Raw genomic sequence first — 21,028 nt, forward strand, 5'->3', positions numbered from 1 at the left:
AGCCTGTGTAGGATTTGGGGAACACATGCTTATATCTCAATAGAAAAATTAAGAGGAATTAATTCTATAGATGGGTAGTAACTAAGGAAAAGTCATATTGCTGTTTTATTTTATCAGCTAGGTCAGTTTTGCAGCTTCTTTAGTTCCCTTTTACTTAACTTTGTCAAGGTATAGAAGGACAGCTGTCTGGGCTGTGCACCAGGCAACATCCCAGAACAACACTCACTCCACAGCATCAGCTGGTTTTGTGCCTCATGTGGGGTGGGGTGAACGAGAAAGGAGAAAAGCATCCATCACAAAGTTTTTCTGAAAGACTTATAAGAATGTTATGACAGGTTTTTTGACTTTATAAAATATTGATAAAAAGAACACTATATTTTATTAGTTAATCTCACCACTCTTAATCATAAAGATATTATTTTACCTAACTAGCGTTCTTGCACACTTATTTGCAGTCAATTTTGCTTGAATTTTCTATTATATTTTTTCTGATTATGTAAGTGAGCTGATTATGCAACTAAGAGGCTGATAAATATGGGAATTATTACAGGATCAACATTTTTTTATGAGCTACAGCTCAGGTTGTTGGTATAGTAGCAAAGGGAATATGAAAAAAAAAATTCTAGTCTGCTGTGGATTCAGGTTTACCATGCCTACGCTTCACTTAAATGCCTGAATCTTAATCCCTTTTACAAATTAGCATGGGTCCTTAGTTCAGATGTGAAAGGAAATTAAATTTCACTTTAAAACAACAAAGCTACAGGCAGTGGAAAACCAGAAAACACTAAAACAAAATACTGGTTAAATAATTATAACAAAATCTCGTTTATCAAAAATCCATTAACCAGGAATGTGTGGTAGTTCAAAAAGGCACAAAACCAAAGTGTACTTTTGGCCTAATTGTGTAAGAGTTTGCTAAATCAGTTACTAGTGGAAAATATACTTCAAAAAGAAGGCTGAAACTTCTAGAGACTGTTTCCCGTATGCTTAAATAATTTTAGACATTTACAATGCTGAATGACATTCTAGTTATAAATTATTCTTATCCATAATTTAAATTCATCTTGAGCCTCGACTAAGCAAATCTTCCTTAACCTACTTATAGGATGTACTGTAGTGATGAAATAGCCTTTCATTTTAAAAATGAGAATGAAATGAATTTTAAAATGAAAATGAAAGCCTTTTCCTAAATCAGACTGTCCTTCCCTACCAGTTTCCTTATAACAAAGCAGACTGTTGGTTTAATATTCTGGTTTAATACATGAAATCTAGAAGCAGCCTCCCTGGGTTCAAATCCCCCTTCTACCATTTGGGCATGTTCTTTACGGTCGTGGTGCCTCCATTTCCTCATCTGCAAAATGGAAAACATAAAAGACTTAAAAACTGTAAAACACAGAACAATACCTGGCCCCTTAAAAGCGAACTCTTGTATATACTGCAGTTCAGAGATGCGAGTTACACTCAGTCACACCCCCCAGGACAGCACTGAAACTTCTGTGACATGTTAACCATTCAGAACATACTGGTTTTTAAAGTCCCCCTTTCTTCAAGGGCTTCTTTTCAGGCCACAGTGCATCACCACGGTTTTGATTCTCCAAACCTTCCTTCCTTCTGGCCTCTAGCCACCCAGCCTAGCCTGCCATGAACTTCTGGTTAATTATGCATAAGCTTTATCCGAGCCACCCCTCCCTGTCTCTATGAATTGGACTTCATTCTCCAATTTATGCTGAATGCACCTCCTCCCCGAAGTCTTTCCCTCACCCACGCCCTTCCCTATACGGGCCCTTCAGTCGGAAAGGGCTCCACTTCGGTGCCCCTTCTGAATGAATTCCTCAGAGCCACAGAGGCTTTCTGAGTCGCCTGGTCACCATCTGAAATTTTTCATTAAAATGCGGAATTTGAGCAGCCTGTCCTGAGCTGTCGGACTTTGGGCTCCAAACAAGAGCTCCAGTTAAAGACCACGACAAGAGGATGGGTGAGCTGCGGTTCCGAGCGCTGGCGAGCGCGTTCGGACAGGACAGGAGTGAGGGAAATGGGAACGTGGTGACGCACCTGAAAAAACCCGCTAGATTTACTCGGGAGATGAAAGGAGATTGAGGCTCGATGGAGTGCGCAGAGAGGCTGAGGCACACACGCGCGCACACGCGCGCACACTCTGGCAGAGATGACAGAGGGAGAGAGAGCCGCAGCCCCAGGTAACTGACAGTGACACGGCCCCGATCCGGACACGGCCTCCACGCCCCCGATCTCCGGAGCGCCCCCTCCCCGGCCACCCCGGGAGATGACGGCCAGCGCATCCCCCCCGCCCGGGATCGGGCGCCCTCCCGGCCCCCGCAGCGGCGGCGGCTCTCCGGGGTCCCCTAGGACGCCCGCGTGGCTGTCGGGTTTCGAGCCCGGGCGCCGACCCTCGCCCTCGGCGCACGCGGCCGAGTCGCCGGCCAGCCTCTGGTCCCCGCATCAATCATTAACGGGACGGCTCGGACTGCTGCGGCCCGAGGAGGGGGATGGTAGGCAACTCGAGACAGGGGACAACTCTATCCCCCGAGGCCCCCGCGCGTCCTCGGCGCGCCCGGTCCTCCCTCCCTCCCGCGCCTCGGCTCGCACATCCCCGCCTCCCGCTCCGGGGGCGGCGGCGGAGGCGCCCGCACCGCGCGATGCCCAGTCACCGCAGCGCCGCCGCCGCCGCAGTCCGCCGCTGCCGCAGCGCGGGCGGCCGCGCACCGCGGGCGGGGAGCGTGGCCGGGGGCCGGCCGGGCCCGCGCGCTCCTGCCGGCCGCCGCGCCGCCTCCTGAGGGTTGGATTTTGTTTTTGCAGGAGCGGCTGCTCCGAGGCGCGGGTCTTCTCCTGAACCTGCAGCGACGCCCCTGGCGCGGGCACAAAGGCTCCGACGGCGGCCGGCGGGGGCTGCCTAGCCCCAGCGCGCGGAAGCCGGCGCCAGAGGTCGCCTGCGCGCGCCCCCGCCGAGCCCCGGGCACCATGGCGCGGCGCCTGCAGCCCCGGGGCGCGGGCACAAAGGGCCCGCCCGCCACGGCCGCCGTGGCCCCGGGGGCCGCCCGGCACCCACGCTCCGCCGCCTCCGGGCGCAGCCCCGCGTCGGCCAAGCCGCTGCTGCGCTGGGACGAGGTGCCCGACGACTTCGTGGAGTGCTTCATCCTGTCGGGCTACCGGCGTCTGCCGTGTACGGCGCAGGAGTGCCTGGCCTCGGTGCTGAAGCCCACCAACGAGACGCTCAACTTCTGGACGCACTTCATCCCGCTGCTGCTGTTCCTGAGTAAGTTCTGCCGCCTGCTCTTCCTGAGCGGCCGCGACGTGCCCTTCCACCACCCCTGGTTGCTGCCGCTGTGGTGCTACGCGTCGGGGGTGCTGCTGACCTTCGCCATGAGCTGCACGGCGCACGTGTTCAGCTGCCTGTCGCTGCGCCTGCGCGCCGCCTTCTTCTACCTGGACTACGCGTCCATCAGCTACTACGGCTTCGGCAGCACGGTGGCCTACTACTACTACCTGCTGCCCGGCCTGAGCTTGCTGGACGCCGGAGTCATGACCCCGTACGTGCAGCAGCGCCTGGGCTGGCACGTGGACTGCACTCGCCTCATCGCCGCCTACCGCGCGCTGGTGCTGCCTGTGGCCTTCGTGCTGGCCGTGGCCTGCACCGTGGCTTGCTGCAAGAGCCGCACGGACTGGTGCGCCTACCCGTTCGCGCTGCGCACCTTCGTCTTTATCATGCCGCTAAGCATGGCCTGCCCCATCATGCTGGAGAGCTGGCTCTTCGACCTGCGCGGCGAGAACCCCACGCTCTTCGTGCACTTCTATCGCCGCTACTTCTGGCTGGTGGTGGCCGCCTTCTTCAACGTGAGCAAGATCCCCGAGCGCATCCAGCCGGGCCTCTTCGACATCATCGGCCACAGCCACCAGCTCTTCCACATCTTCACCTTCCTCAGCATCTACGACCAGGTGTACTACGTGGAGGACGGCCTGCGCCAGTTCCTCCAGGCGCCGCCCGCTGCGCCCACCTTCTGGGGCACCGTGGGCTATATGCTGCTGCTGGTAGTCTGTCTGGGGCTGGTCATCAGGAAGTTCCTCAACAGCTCCGAGTTCTGCAGTAAAAAGTGAGCGTCTGCCTTGGAGGAGACTACGGGTTCGCCCACCTGTTTGTCTGGAGTTTCTGTTGTTGCTGTTGTTGGTTTGTTTTCAAGTTTCGTTGTGTTTCCTTCTTTGCTCAAGGAGGGTGCTGCAAAACCACAGGGGAAAAGTCCACTGCTACAAAGGGATCCCAGCCCACTTAGGGCTTTGGAAGGGGGACGGGAGGGGCGGGGGTTCAAGCAGGAGAGGAAGGGCCACTGGTTCTTGCCCGTGGAGAAAGTTCAGGTGGTGTCTGTGACATCCAGGGATTTTTTTCAGAGGCAGGGAGTAAAATCCCAAATGAAACCCCAAAGAGTTTGCTTTTCCAATCATCTTCTGTGCCAGGGCTAATAACGAGTAGCCCTTGTGAAATCAGGTATGCAGTAAAGAGGATAAGTAGATAAAATCCCTGGGTGCTTCCATTTCAGTCTGAGGATTGCTTGGATTTGTCAAAAGAATGGAGCTTTGTAGGAAACAGGCAGAAAGACTCAAACCCAGGGCTTATCCAGCTAGAAAATGCATGGAATGTGAACACAAGTCAATTATTTCATAATGTTTCTCAGATGTTATTTAAATAGTAATATATAAAATGATTTTTTCATAATTTATCAAAGCCTGTGAGATGCACTGAGTTTTCTTTGTCACATAGTTTTGAATTTTGCAGCCTTCTGCATTTGCATACACTTGAACTGGACATCAGGGCAAGCTGCTTGAGTGTTCTCGACTGCTTTTTTAAACAGTGTTTTCTGAAGGCCTATGTGTGTTATGATACAGCTGTGAATTATTCTACCTTGGGCATTCTGGTTAAACTACTGGTAAGGAGCTCGAGTGGTTTGTATAGATCCCAGATTCCTATTTACTTTAATGGATTCTACAGAACTCATCCTCGGTTTTTTTTTTGTTTGTTTGTTTTGTGTTAAATCTTATTCTTTTCTTCTCTACTTTTTTTAGAATTGCCACTGGAATAAATGTGCCTTTTGAAGCAATGCCCAAATGACTGGTCCTCAAACACAGTTTCTTGCATGGGTAGAGCAGTGACTGTAAGCTTTTCATACTTTACTGCAAATTAAGGTTTAACATTCCATCCAGGAGGGAAGGAAGATGGTGTTAGGTTTAAGTGCTTGGTAGGACTGGAAGTAGCTTACAGGGGCATGCAGAGCATTTGGCTTCTCTACAAAGAGAAGGAGCCAACTTGCTAATGTAGCTGTGGTTTCTAATGCAGACATGGGGGAAGGTGAGAGGACACTGTTCTAGACTGAAGCCATCCATCCTTGCTTAAAATTAAAAATATAGTATTCAGGAATAAAAGGGACAGTTTTAGTATGAAAGTCAGGAGCATATTATTTGAGTTGTAACTGAAATTTTTGAGTTAAGTAAGACTTACCCAGTTAGATACTGAAGTCTCATTGGGGTCCAGGCTACGGAAATGATTGCTAGTCACCCTAAATCCTTGAAAAATTAGTGAACACACCCCTGAGATCCTTTCTAACAGGTTAGCCAGTGTTATTTAGACATTTCTTATAAATGCTAACCTGTAATTAAGATGGCAACTCGAGACTAACACAAACCACTGAGGTGGCTTATTTAAATACTTGTCACGTTTCCTGGTAAGTCGTTTTGGTTAAAAACCAGATGAGTCCTTTAGCAGGGAGTCTTGACTTCGTGGTATAGTTTAGATCAAGCACATAAGGCAGATGAACACTTACCTCAGCTCTGGCAGGCTGGTGCTCCTAAGAAGACTGCTGTTTTTGTTTATACTTTTAATCGCTTCTGTGTTTGTAAACAGAGAAGCTCAGCACAATTCCCTGGAGAAGCCAGTATATTTATGTGTGCATATCCTGGTGTGTGTTCATTTGCACACAGAAGTTAAGTTTATATATTTCTGTATTTAAATTAAGAAACTCTTAATGGGATTGTAAATACACTTTGCACAGTTGCTGATGAGTTTCTCACCCTTTACAAAGTGCAAGGAGATTCCTGTTACAGGGGCTGGTAATTTGTGTTTACTACAGATTTTATTCCTCAACTATAACTTAATTTAGTACATGTATTCAAGGACAACTGTGGAAATCAGGATATTTCCACATGCAAACTTACTTGCATGTCATTGTTGTCTCTTCTAGAGCCCCAAAGAATGTTGGTTTGAAAGCTAGAGAAGCAGGTTGAAAAGTATTTTGTAGCTTCCTTGTAAAATGGGACCTCCTTTTCAGAAGGAACTTTCAAGAGGAAGACTTCTAAAAAGGGTTGATAAGTTTGAGAACAAGAACTAAACCCCAAATTTGTAATTTTAAATTTTTGTCAGAGATCTGGGTCCACAAACAGAATTCTCTTGTTGCCCTGTGTCTTTGTCCTTAAGCAGAGGCCACTTAAGGATAAAATTATACCCATATCATTTTCAAGTGATTATGATGCACGAGCCCAGTGAGATGACACACTTTTCCTCACCAAGGTTTCAGCACCTAGTGTGTCCCAGAGAGAATGAGGACTCACTTTCCTTTTCCCTTTCCCTTCTCCTGCCTCCACATAGCCTTTCCTGTTCCATCTTAGGTTTTATATACTGCATATAACATTGATGATAAGACATCCTATCTGGAACAGTGGTTTGGCTTTACTTCCTGTTTGCAAATCGATACCATCTACACCATTTTAGACCAGGGATGATTTGTTAAAATATATAGTTTAAATGCTAAATTCTATTGGATTTCTTTCAAGATAAATGATGATATTTTAGAAGGAAATACTTGCTTAAGTCCCCCCATTTAAATGGAACTATCCAGATTTATTACATATTCTAGGGGTAATATGGCAATCAGAATAAAATATCTTTAAAAATATTTTTTCACACTCTCTGTTTTGCCACAGCCATTAAAATTCAGTTTTATTGTGTTCAGCTGTTCGAAATGTCAGATAAATTATAAATAAAAATTCACTACATTATCTTCGTACAACCTATTTGGCAGTAGAATTTTGACACATATAATACATTTTATTTTTACTTGTTAGTCATAATCTAGATGACATCTCAAGAAGCAGCACTACAGAGTCATGCCTGAAATGAGAATGTTTGACTTCAGTGCCTGTCATCCGTGGGTTGGTCTCTGGGGCTGACTCAACCTAATTTAGTTGGCTAAAAGGGTTCTTTTCTTCTCTGCCCTTCTTGTAGCTCAGGTGAATAGGATGACCTGCCCAGAGAGAGGAAGTGAGATCTACAGTCAGGTCATGGACTGACTTGTAAAAATAAACGCGATCTTTTCCACTGGCCATCCACTTTTTATAAATAGCCCAGGGAGAAAGTATGGGGCTACAGAGCTGGCCAGAGTGGCCTTCACATGTTTTCCATTCATAAATCCTGCCTGTAAGTGCTTGCAGTCAAAAAACTGTTTAGCCTCATTCATCATGCTACTTCGTAGGAATCATTCTTAGGAATGCAAACTTTGTGGATGGAGGTGATTTTTATCTTTTTTTTTTTTTTTTCAGGATTTGGTGCTGAATCTGAGGGCTAACAGCAATAAAAAACAGGAATTTTTATCTTCAAAACTCTTCATAGCTTTAATTAGTTAATCTGCACAAAATTATACTAGGTGACAGGTATGGTAGGAGTTATCTGCATTTCAAGGTTTTACCTTTGGACCAAGGTGACAGAACTGTTTTCAAACTGACGTTAGAATGTTGGGACAATTGTTTGCTCAATTGTGAGTGTTTTCTAGTTTGCATGGCTATGATGCCTGGCCAAGCACATAGATACTAAATGGGTGTGTGTGTGTGTGTGTGTGTGTGTGTGTGTGTGTGTGTGTGTATTTACATATTCTTTTAATTGACTGTAATTTTAAAATAGAGCAAAGTATGGTATGGCTATCTTTCAAATTAGATTATAAAATCTTAAATCTTTAATCTCAGCCAATTAAATGGTTTTTACCATCTAGTTCTTCATCTGTTGAAGTTTGCCACTGCTGACTTCACTCTCTCTGTGTCCTTTGAGTTGATGTTCATTCATTTGTTAATGTAATCCCTTTAGTAATCATTGAGTACCTACTGTATGTAAGGCATTGGGCAAGGATCCATTCATATTATTACAGCTGTTACCCTTTTGTCTTCTGCTGGAACAGAGTTAGAAGCACCAGAAAGGCTTTCTGCCCAGGGACCAGATTCTAACCTTGGTCATAAACAGAATGTCCTAAGTCACTGAATTTTCTTCTATTAGCGTGAGTGCAATGCATAGAACCTTATTTCAATTAAAATTCTAACTTACCCACAATCAGTTTCTTTTTTCTTTCTTCCTTTCTCTCTTTTTGTCTTCTTCTGTAGTTAAAAATAACTTGAAAATTTAATGCACAATACAGGTGATGGAATAGTGGGCATATGTATAGAATTGAAAAATTTATCATCACTGTTAATTAATAAACACACTAATAACAATAACTATTGGAAGGTTAATAGTATTCTTACCATTATGAAATGTGGTTCATCCAAAGTGCCTAAACTGTGATGTCATTAAGTGTCTGAATTTCAGAGAGAGTGTAATAAAATTTTTAAAAACCCACATTTATATGAGCTTGAATGCTTAAATCTCCAGAATTAACTAAGATCAGCTAACATTCTCTAGCCTTTTTTTGCTTCTAAAATCTTTGTGTTGTAATTTATGAAACATGTCTTAGAAAAAACAAGTCTGGAGAAATCATTTTTAAAAAGTGTCAGATATAAAAAAGATAGGAAGAAAGCATGGGAAAGGGAGGAGGAGGATTAGATTTAAACAGCCAGAATAGGGCAACTGTGAACAGCGTCGCTTGAGTCTTAAATTTTGTCTCTAGAAAAGCATGTGAACTCCAGGGTGTTAATGTTCAAATAGGTAGGTAAGAAATTTTATTTGGCAGCTTATCCACATATCCAGTACCTTTTGAGCACTAGAGCCCAAGTATATTTTAAGTAGTGTATTTATCTCCTGGCTTAATGTCCTTAATTTATTTCTATAAAATTAGGACATAAGGCAAAAAGGCATTAGAGGATAGCACCAGCCAATTGTAAATCACCTTTTGAATCATTTTCTTGAGGGATTGCCAATGTTCTCTGATATATATTGCTGAGCAAAAAGCGAACAAGCCTAGGCAAACTGGAAAAGGAAGCATGCAGTGCTGGGGCTAAGCACTGCTGTATGACTGGTGAGAGCCCATGTGCCTTCTTTATTGGAGATTTGACTTCTTCAGTATCACGAATAATTATTTCTTTATCGTGAAAATGGATGTCAGTTCTTCTTAGTCACTATTCCAGAAAGCTAATACAACTCTCTGTTACTGTCATTTAAAAAAAGGACAAATGTATTGCATTTCTGGTTTGCAGATTCTAATCTGTTTGTAGGCTTTTTTTGTCTTAGAATAGCTTCTTAAAAATCTGTGAACAAGTTGCAGAATTAGAGTGTTTATTTATAGGTCAGAGGCCAAACATGCTCATCTAGCTGTTAATTGTGGCAGGATGTGACTTTTGAAAGCTCTGAACACACACCTATATGCAACTTATTTACTATTTAACTGAACGGAAAAACAGCCTTTTCTTTGAGCTTTTGAAGATGTTCCCCAGTGTATTGTGCTTCTAAATGTAATGCATAAGCTTTAATACTTTTTGTTCTTGAATGATCTCTGGAAGCTATTCCAAACATGGCATTTCTCAAGGAAAATTTCTTGAATGTGCAGAATTATTCTCAAATATATAAAAGTGACTGGCTAACTTTCTCATGCCTTACAGCTCCACCCAAAATACGCAATAAGCGCTTGCTGCAGAGTGGAGGGTTCTTCAGTTGGTTATTTAGCCTTGCTGTAAAGATGGCCCTGCTTGTCACGGTTCATCACAGCATTGAGAAAGGATACCGTGTAAATAAACCCTTGTTTCTAGGTAAAGTACGGGGCCACATTAATTTCATTTGTTCTTTTGATTCCACCTCTAATTAGAAAGCATAATCAGTTTTTAATATCCTGGATGCAAAAAAGAAAATTCACAAGAAAATTTTTTAAAGAAGTATTTTAATTTTATATTTTAGACGTTTATAATAATAATTTGTTTGTAAAAATAGGCCTTAGCACATAGATAAGAACCAGTGCTTTTTGGAAAGCCTCATCTTTGTCCTGGGAGTTTGTTTAATCACCTTGAGCTGGTACCCAAGTGATAAAGACCTAATAGGTCTTTTAAAATGTCCGTGGCGCACTCGGGAGAGTGCGGCGCTGGGAGCACAGCGACGCTCCCGCTGCGGGTTCGGATCCTATATAGGAATGGCCGGTGCACTCACTGGCTGAGTACCGGTCATGAAAAAGACAAAAAAAAAAAAAAAAAAAAAAAAAAATTAAAAATGTAAATAATGTATAGTTTAAAGAAGGATACAAATCTTTTTTAAAAGAAGAAAACATGTCAGGTAGGTTTTCGGTGCATAACAAGGCTAAATTTAAAAGTCTTTAAAATTCTGGTTAAAACTTCATTGAATTTGCTTTCTCAGCAAGGCTTAGCAGGGAAGGCCTACTTTTCTACCCGGCTGGTTTTCTCTTCTGGAGGCTGTGAGCCGAATTATTCTGATCAAGAGAATGGGTGCCAAGGCAGTAAAGAGGTGAGGCACATCTTACTGTGATGGGGGTATGGCCACGGTGAATAACAACGCCAGTAAGAGGCACAGCCCTGGACACTCTGCCACCTGTTCCTTCAGAGTGGAAAGAGGATAAGGCCGTGCGCCCTCACCACGCGGCCCAGGTAGAGGCTCTGGGAGCTTCAGGGCTGGGAGGTGCTGGGGCTGCCTTCATACCTGCCTGAAGCACGTGGTGGTTCTGAACTGTCTTCACTCCGGCCTCTGCTGGACCATTTCCACCACCCTTGAAGCCTTCGCTTTCCACAAATCCAGCCTTTGAAGACAGGTTTCTAAAATGGTTCCACGTGTATTTAGGCCTTCTCCAACCATCTGCCTTATGGGGTTCATCCAGCCTAAACTAAGGATTTAAAGACGATGACTGTACTCGGATTTACTAGAATGTACAACCAGCAGGTCCCCTTTTACAGTAAAGGGTGTTACTTGAAGGGCCATATTCATTTTTTCCCTCAGGTCAGAGACAGAGGAAGGATTTAATAGTGGTCAAATAGAGACCTTCTTGTGTCCTTTTTTTTTTTTTTTTTGAAGTTTATTTAATGTTAATAATGAAGGAGGAAGGGAGTAATGAATAATGCAGGCATAAAGAAAGATATTTTTTCCCCACTACTTGCTAAATTAATTCTTCTTAGGCTACCCTGACTGACTCCAGTCCTCACCTCCATCTAAAGAGCTGCATCTAACTAGCTCTAGAGGAGGCATTTTCAGGATGTGTGAATTTCCACATATGGACTATGATGCAGTTTCAAGTCAATAGTGTATACTGGCAGAAAAGCATTACTTAATCATGATTCCATATGACCTGATAAAATAATCTATAGAAATAGATATCACCCTAGTCAGTTCAGTGCATGTAGCTGAACAAAATTGTGACTCACTTCTGTTGTATTGTTTGCTATGATTTTGATTTTCTGAGATATTTGTTCCATATAGTCTTGAATATGAAATTCTGTATTAAATAACTGCATTTTTTGCTGAAGAACAAATTTATTAAATAAGAATAAATTATTTGTAAGCACAGTGTTTAGGACTGCATTTGTATACCTCTGTGCATGTTCAGAAGATATTCATTGGCAAACAAAGTATTCCTAAATTAACAGTAAAATGCGTGTAACACTAATGAACACAATAAGAAAAAATTACCCTTTTTATAAAAATCAGCAGGCAGAAGGGAAGACGATACATGTGTCCTGAAGAAGCACCCTTAATATATAACTTTTTACATTATTAGTTAAATGGAAAAACAATTCATGTTACTTTGAAATCATATCTTCTAAGAAGATACTTTTACATCCCAGGTTATGAAACGTTTACTTACGCCTTTCTGTTTTTCAAGGGCATATGGGGTCCACGGGTTTCCGTGCAATACTGCCGGTCCCAGAACCCTGGTGATGTGTGTGAATTTTCAGTATTTCTGTCCCAAATAACTCTAGAACAGCAGGTTCCACTTCAGTGGTAAGCTCTGTGGTGACTGCTCAGTCTACATCTTGTTGGCTCTTGCTTCAATTAGGGTTTTTGGTATCAGGAACAGGGTACTCCTCTCAATGAAGTAAGACAAGGTTTATAGGAGGAACACTGGGGAGTTCTCAGAAGGCACAGGCTGCCCACACATGCCTCAGGAAAGATGGAGCAGGGCAGCGGTAGAGATTCCAGCTGGGAACTCCTGCCTCGAGTAGTCCTGTGGGGCGCTGCCACCAGAGGAGCCAACTTCAGCTGTTTCCTGGCCCTGTTGCGTCTGCTCCCAATCTGAATTGCAGGAAAGAGTATCTGATTGGCCTATTTTAGGTCACAGGAACTCTTCTGGAGACAAGGTATGGGTGCATGATTTGAGCCTTTCCAGAACCACGTGGAAGGCAGAGGTTAGGTCCGCATAGGAAGGGATGACAGGTAGACAAAAACAACAGTTGTTCAAGTCATCCAGCCCCTGGATAGCTGGTACTCAGGCATGCCATGGTAAGACCCATTCCTGGGGAGTGTGAGGACAAGGATCTCTGGATACTGAGGGTCTGGGCCTATGGGCACAATGTAAAGCAGTGTCCAAGCCAAGTGCACTATCAATGTGGGTTCCCTGTCGAAGCCCTGGAGCATCTGGTCACGGAAGAAGGGAAGAATGTATTCCATACAGGCTTTGCTTAATGTAATACAGCTATTACTTGTACGATCTAAGTATTCTTGTCGCCTTCCCAGAGACAACCCAAAGTCCTGACTTAGAACTGCAGCATTCAGGTCAGGATGTGGCTAAATAAGGCAGACATTCAGCCACCGCCACCACCACCCCCCACTCAGAATAGCATGCTACTTCTAATTGCATACTGTGTCACCCACACTTGGCAGCTCTCACCTTCTGGGGTCTAGGAAGGGCAAGGCGTCCACAAGCTGGCAGTGGGAGGAGTTCCTCAGGTTCTGTGTGCTGGAAGGATCTCTGTCTGCCTGGCTCCAGGGCCACTCCTAAGAGAGCCAGTCCGTTTGGGCTGCCCAGTATCTCTTGGACTTGTGCCAAACATCTGCCTGTGGGCCTTCAGATCCAATCTCCCCAGCCTTCCCCTCATCTGCTCTGTATTGGAGCTGATTCCAAGCCCCCTTACTCTCTGGCTTTTCATTAGGTCTTGCCAAGGGGAGAAATGGTAGAAGATTGGATTGGAAGGAGGGGGCAGAAGGCAGATTATTTTTCCCCTTCCCTCTCCACTCTTCCAGTTTTTTCCGGGATCCTCAACCTTGGTTGCTGCTGGCAGTCACAGTGTAACACTGGGCAAAGACAAGACAAGAATAAAGCCAGCACATGGAAAGAGGCCAAAGAGGGTAAATAATAAAGGAAGCCTTGATCTATCTGTGCCTGAAAGCCTACACATCTTTGGGCTTTTCCTTATGTGAGCCAATAAATTCCTTTCATTCTATGATTCAATTTAAGTTGTATTTACTGCTTGTAATTAGAAGTATCTTAACTGATCCATAAGGTTTGCCAACCTCCCAGCCATGTATAATATGATTTGCACAGTCCCCATCCCACTTAGACTCAGCCAGTCCCACATTTTAAGATCTGCATATTAGATATTTGAAATACTTCATCTTTAAATACATAGTTTCTGTATTAGGACTCAGTGCTGCCCAGTGGCCCTCCTGTAATGTCTGAATCGCTTTCTCTCCTGTTTTCCATTGCAGGTATTTCAAATTTCTGACCCTACCACTCCCACCCTCTCTTCAACTCTCTGATCCTACCACTTCCCACTTCTTCGGGAACCAAGCTCTATCCACTACACATTGCCCTCTTGTATTTGCAATTACTTCTACTCAATAGGATTCCTCCTACAAGCATTTAAAAATGTTCTACTAATCTCTCTCATCTCCTAAAATGAGAAAGTCACCCTCTCCCCCATATGTTACACTCTGAGACCACCCCCGCCTCTCTTCTCCGTCACAGGCAGGCTGTTTGAAAGAGTGGTGTACGCTGTCATTGTTTTCTTACTTCCACCTCCCACTCCTTCGCCCACTGCGTTCTGGCTTCATTTTCACTAGAATGCCTCTTGTAAAATATCCAACAATCTCCTTGTTGACAGATAGACACTTCTTTGATTCTCTTTTCCATTCCCTCGTCTTTGAAACACTCTTCTCTTGGCCTCTGGGACTCTGCCCTACTCTTTTACAATCTCCTGTACTAACTTGTCTTCCCCTATCCATGCCCAAAGTCAATTTCTCCAAGTGTGAGCACAGCCCATCTGCATTAGCGTCGTTGAAGGACTTGGTCCTCAGCTTCCTGATTCTGCTCCCTGTCAGCTTTCTTACAGCAGAGGCATTGAAATTCTTGTTTAGGAAGCTCAACCTTGAGTCTATTCCTCCAATTCTTCCAAGGAGTTTGGAAACCGACCTGTGCCTACTAACAAATTCCCTTCAGCCCCAACTAGCTTGAGTAGATTCTGCTGTCTGCAGTTGACCCCAAATTGATATACCAGGTAAGCAGGAAAAGATGGTGATCAGGAATGCTGGAAAGAGGAAGTCATAGCTCTTTATTCCCCACACCAATCATTGGCAAGTAATCTATTGGGCCTTTGATTTTTTACCTTTAATTTTCTTTCACAAGACAAAGCAGGTTCAGGATCAGGCAGCTTCTTCAGAGAGTTTGGTTTAGAAACATTAGGAAAGGAATTACCTAAGAATTTTTTTCTCCTTAATGTTGACTTAAAATGGGTGAAGGGAGACACAACACAGATACTTAGAATATATGTCAAGCAGAAGAAATCTAAAATAACAAATCCCACGATCAATAAGAGGTGTTCCCAAATGTCAATGTAATTTAAATGATATTCATATCAACATTCTGCCCCTAATAACCAAAAAACCCATTAAATATAGAACATACAGAATTCTAGCACTGGACAGGAATTCTATGAGCCTTTGATCTGCAAAATTAACTGTGGTCCTCCCTCGCAATGGGGAGCAGCCAGAGGTGAGTCAGGATTCAGCAGCTGCTTGGTTTCCTCTTTTCCTGGACAAAGGTGCTTATTCCTGTAATGCATGCCCCTGCTTCTTCTAGCAGTACCCTGGATTTCCTTTGAGGTAGGATCCCTCCCTCTGAACCTTGGTGGGACTGCTCTCCCAGGCAATGGGTGGGCATGTGACCCAAGGTAAGCCCACAAGTCCACAGTTTCTCTCAGTTCCATACTTGCTGTGACTTGCCTGCACAGGTATTCATACAATTCTGTGAGCTACCCCAGGACCTTCCAATAAATTATTTCTTTTTTGTTGTTGTTACTCACTTTTCCCCCCTTAAGGTAGCAAGAAGGTTTCCTTTTCCTGCAATTAAAGAATATTGACTGAGGACTTCCAGTTTCCAGTATGGCATGTAAGGAGCTTGGAAGTTGTCACTCCATCCTAAGAAGTAAAAATCTGAACTAAAAATCAACAACTCTTCTTACATCCATCAGGAAAATGAAGTCACAGAATAAACTGCTGCCTCCAAAATTAGAAAGACAGGTGTATATAGAGAATCATGACTTATCAGAGCAAGAACACATGAGCAGAAACCTCTGCAGGAACCAGTACCGGGCTTTTTTATTTTTTTTAAAAAAAGCCTAGTAAATGTCTAGCTTTCAACAAAAAATTACAAGACTTAATAAAAGGCAAAAGAAAAAAGAAAAAGAAACCAAAAAAATGGCTTGAAGAGACAGAGAATGCTATGGGTTAAATGTGTCACCCAAAAGTTCATGCATTGGAAAGTTGACCCCCCCTTGTAACAGTGTTAAGGGAGGGGGAGAATCCAATTACAGTATTTGAAAGGTGGGCCTTTGAGAGGTGATTAGATCTTGAGGACTGTGCCCTTGTGAATAGATTAATTCATTCATGGAATAATGAGCTATCATGGGCGTGGTTCTAATGGCTTTATAAGAGAGTGAGTGAGAAGGTTAGTTTGCTTGCTGTTGCTATTCTCACCATCTGATACCCTGCAGAGAGTCACTACCAAGAAAAAAGCCCTCACCAGATACGACCCCCTGGACTGTGAACTTCCCAGCCTCCAAAATTGTAAGAAATAAATTTTGTTTCTTTATAAGTTACCCAGTTTCAAGTATTCTGTTATAAGCAATGGAAATGTACTAATACACAGAACAAGCATCAGAACCAGGCTCAGATATGGCAGGGATGTTGCAATTATCAGACTGGGAATTTAAAACAATCATGCTAAAGGTTCTAATAGAAAAAGTAGACAACACACAGGGACAGATTGGTAATATACAGAGAGATGAAAATTCTAAGAAAGAATAAAACAAGTGCCAGTGTGGCTAACCAGTGAGCTCACCTGGTAGAGCGTGGTGATGACAATACCAGGGTCAAGAGTTTGGATCTCTGAACTGGCAAGCCACACACACACACAAAAAAGCATCTTGACAGAAATGAAGGTGGCCTTTGATGGGCTCACTTGTAGATTGATGAGTAAAGAATTGGGGAGCTTGAGGATACATCAATAGGAACTTCCAAAACTCAAAACCAAAAAGGAAAAAAGACAAAAAAAAAAAAAAAAAAATCAGAAGAGAATATTCAAGAACTGTGCCACAATTACAAAAGGCATAACATATGCTTAATGGTAATATAAGGAGAAGAAAGACAGAGAGGAACAGAATAATATTGACTAATGCACCACCCACCCAAAATTTGCAGCTTGAAAGGAAAAGAAATTCTACATCTAGACACGATATGACTTTTGAATCACTTGTAAAAATTTCTTTCTTTCAGAAGTCCACTATCAGTTGCTGACCTCCAAAATTTCTTCTTAAGAGCAGAAGGAATTCCTAAGAGCAGGTGGAGATAAAAGGAATCTGGTTACCTTTGCAAGTTAAAATAATTTTTTAAATCGTAGGATTAATAGGAGACGTCCCACATCCTTCCCACTCACATAATCCCATCCTCTACAACTGTAAAAAGATGTGGCAAACTGGAAGGTGGGTAGAAGTCATGTGCACATTTATCAATAGAAAAGTAATTTTCTAAGAGTTACATTATTACTTCAAGATGACCCAAGTGGGTTTTTATTCCACCTCTTCTTCATCCAGTGCTCGACTGTATTAGTTCATCCTTCTGCCGCTGCAAATCTGTTTTGATGGTGATCTTTAAATATCAGGTTAGACTTGTTTCATATTATTTTACTTACACAGAAGTGTCATAACGTACAAAAAGAAATGGATTTAAGGAAATAAATATTTCTACATATATACACATATAATAAACTAACTATAAGAAGATCATGATCATATTGTTTTGGTTTGATTTTTTGGTTTTGATATAATTTTTTTTTTTTTTTGGTTTTGATTTTGGTGGTTTTTTGTTTGTTTGCTAACGTTAGCTCCTAGAGAGAGGGTCAAATATAAAAGATGGCAGATGTGAAATCCTGCCAGAAGCTCCTCATGTTGATTTCTGGTGTTACGTATGTCTTGCCAAATGCAAAACTTAAATATGTGCCAATGTGTCATATAAACGCACAAGGGGGTCAGGGCAAGCGGCATAAATCACAGTGCCTCACCATAGAATCTGGCTAAAATTAATTTAAAGAGAACAGTTAAATAGGAAAAGTTACAGGTTTTTCCTTAGCATCAGGTGGCCGTTCTATCACTTTCTCCCCATAGTTACTGTCTCACAGGATCATTTTAGCCCCCAAGCCCCAAGGCCATCATCTGCTCTGTTCTGGAAGGATGAGTCACAGCTGTCCAAGTACGGGGACAATGAGGCTCTCCCTTTCTTCTTGGGCATATAACAAAATGCAGCTTATCATATGAATGCCAGGGGACCTTTAAAACAAAACAAAACAAAAAAAACTTTCCCCCCGTTCTTGCTGTCCAGTGCCATACGTGGTCTTGACGAAGACATCTGTCAAGTTGCAGCGTCACTCGGCTCCCCCCACAAGAGCTGATGAGTATTCACGACACCTCCTAAGAAATCCCAGAGAGGAAACAGGTGCCCTCCTGAAAAACGGGAGGCCTTATCTGCAATAGCTGCTGTTTGGGGCATCTGGGAATCTCGGAGTCCGGCTTGATCCTTGTATCAGGCCCATGTCCCCACTGTCCCCGCTGCGGACACGGAGCTGGAGGACGCACGGTCAGGCAAACCTGTGCAGGGGCAGCCTGAAGAAGAAAAAAGCTGGACCCCCCGAGTCGGGCCGGGGGATCCCGAGGCTGCCGCGGGCACACACGCACGCACGTGCCACACGCGGAGGCGCCCTCTGGGCACCGCGAGACGGTCCCCGAGCTGTGGTTTCCAGAAAGGCCCCTTCAGAGCCAGGAAAGACAGAGCAGCCTGGAAACGGGCGGTTGGCAGGAAGGTGTCCCTGCAGGGTTCCCGCAGGGCGGCTGCAGGCAGCACGCGCTGAGCGGCCCGAGTCGCAGGTCGCAGGTCGCAGGTCGCAGGCCAGGGCGGTGCTCGAGCTCGGCCTCCCCTGCCTCCCGCATCCGCAGACCGGGGCTGGGTTCGACTTCTCGCTCCAGGAGCTCCTAGTCACGTCACCCTAGGCAAGTCACCTGGCCTCTCTGGACCTCCATTTGCTCCTCGGTAGAATGGGGTTAGAAATATTTCTTACTTCATAGTGATCTGAGGATTCCATGAACGGATGTAAATCAGTTTCGCTCAGTGTCTGGCACATGGTAACCGTTCGGTACACTTTAGCTCGGGTTATATTACGTCAAACTCCAAGATGCCCCAGACACCTGGGCAGCTCTTCCAGCTATTCAACATGAAGATCCTGGGGCCTATGTGCTGGAACGGAATTAGGACTTTCTAGATCAGTACTGTGCAATAGAAATATAATGCAAACCACATGGGTATTTTTTAGTGTTCTAGTAGCCACCTTAAAAGGGTAAAAAAAAAAAAAATCAGGTGAATTAATTTTAGTAATATGTTTTATTTAATCCGCTATATCCAAAATATCATTTTAACATGTGGCACTAACCACATTTCAAGGGCATGGCTCTCCCCTGTGCTCGACAGCACAGCTCTAGACATCTTTTCCCTGAGATCGAGGTATGGCAGGCTCCTTCACTTGGACCTCAACTCAAATGTCACCACCCCCTTTGACCATTTATCTAAAGTAGCTGCCCCTGCCCCCTCCATCCCCACATACACACACATTCACCGTCACCATGTTTTATTTTCTACACACCACTTATCACGTGTGAAATTCCCTTGCTTCTTGTCTCTACCCATTAGAACCAAAGATCTAAGGCTGCAGAGCTGGATCGTCAGCACCCAGCACAGTACCTGGCACTCTCTAGGCACTCATTTAATGTTTGTACAATGCATAAATAAATGAATGAACAAATGAATAAATGACTAGGTGTGGTAGTCCTTGTTGGAGGAAATGGGTTTGATATAGAAATGAAAACTCCTGAAAAGACAGCTTCATTTTCTACTTATACCAATACCGCCCCAGTAACAGCTAAAATCAGTGCATCAGAAAGCATGCTTCACTTTCTGTATGTGCTTCTGAATGAGGAAAGCAAGCAGTTTTGCTTTCTGACAGTGAACGCAATTAGAAGCATTTGTATTTGCATGTTTTCTGGAATATTAAATTCTCAAGTCCTTATTAATAAAGGTAATATGAAAAAGTTGGGACAAATTTTCTCAAACCTCAAAATGAAACTTTCGGTTGACACTAGAGCTTTATTACTGGCAATGATGAGACATTTGTTTACTGAAAGTAACATTGTTTCATTTGTGGCCAAAAATAGAACCACACAGTAGCATATCTACCTACTCTACAGACAAAACTACCCAATTTTGACCAAGAAGACATCTCTGCATGTGGGGATAATGAGATTATATTTGAACAATACAAAGGATGCAAAATGCAGGGATCTGAAATCAGTCATCTATAAATTTGATGATTAATCAGGCAATAACCAAGTGACTCAGCTGTTACCTTTATGCCTAGGTTTATAAACTTGACTCTCCCAACTGTGTTGATGTTTGTCAGATATTCTTCAACAGACATTTACTTTATAGATTACCTGAATTGTATGCCAACTCAAAGATTTAAGATTTTTAAAAAATTATCAATAGTTTTCAAAATAAAGTTTGATATATAAAAATATTCAACTGAGTCCAAATGGAGAAGAGCCAGTGTACTATAGATGAGTTAACTCTCATTAAAAAGGCAGAGAGTGTACAGCCCAGTGTAAGAGTATGTATATCTGTTTTGTTGAGGTCATTTAACAATAAAGCATTCTTGATAAAACTAAACATTTGGGCTATGAGTCAATAATAATAGTTAAAACCATTTCTGGGCAAGCAACACTATTAAAGCAATAAATGTGTTCGTGGTACCAGTTCTAATGGTTTTGTTCAGTGTTATAAAATGATTAGTAAAATAGTGGTTGCACAGTAGAATCATCTAGGGAGCTTTATAAGTCAGTTGATTCCCAGGCTCTATCCTCAGACATTCTAATTCAGGCAATCTGTTGGGACTTTGGAACCTGTACTGAGAAAAGCTCTGTTGGTGTCTCCAATGATCAGCCAGGTCTAGGAACCTCTGCAGCAGAATCATACAAGTGTTACCAAAGGCACATTCACCAGAATGCCAAAACAGCTCAATTTTCAGGGCCCCTCATTTGCACCAGTCTCTTCCAAAACACTGTTCCTGATTTTTTTATTTGTAATTTTGTATTCCTTTTCTTACAGAAGTCCCCCCTAATTGTAATGTGTTCAGTGCCCACAAAACTTGGATCTGCTCCTGGCCATAAACTATACTGTAGTCAGAAGACTATAGCCACAGGGCAAATCCGGCCCTCTTCCTATTTTTGTACAGCCCACCAGCTAAGA

The 21,028-nt window shown here is 43.4% G+C and overlaps 1 protein-coding gene across 1 annotated transcript; it reads left to right on the forward strand.

The window, feature by feature from the left end:
- The first annotated feature begins 2,976 nt into the window (after positions 1-2,976).
- PAQR9 (progestin and adipoQ receptor family member 9) lies at positions 2,977-13,363 on the forward strand. Its single transcript, XM_063115464.1, has 2 exons — positions 2,977-4,106; positions 13,339-13,363. The coding sequence occupies exons 1-2, from the start codon at positions 2,977-2,979 to the stop codon at positions 13,361-13,363; spliced, it is 1,155 nt and encodes a 384-aa protein (XP_062971534.1).
- Positions 13,364-21,028: the final 7,665 nt, after the last annotated feature.

Source organism: Cynocephalus volans, chromosome 11 (assembly GCF_027409185.1).
Source record: "Cynocephalus volans isolate mCynVol1 chromosome 11, mCynVol1.pri, whole genome shotgun sequence".
Classification (NCBI taxonomy): domain Eukaryota; kingdom Metazoa; phylum Chordata; class Mammalia; order Dermoptera; family Cynocephalidae; genus Cynocephalus; species Cynocephalus volans.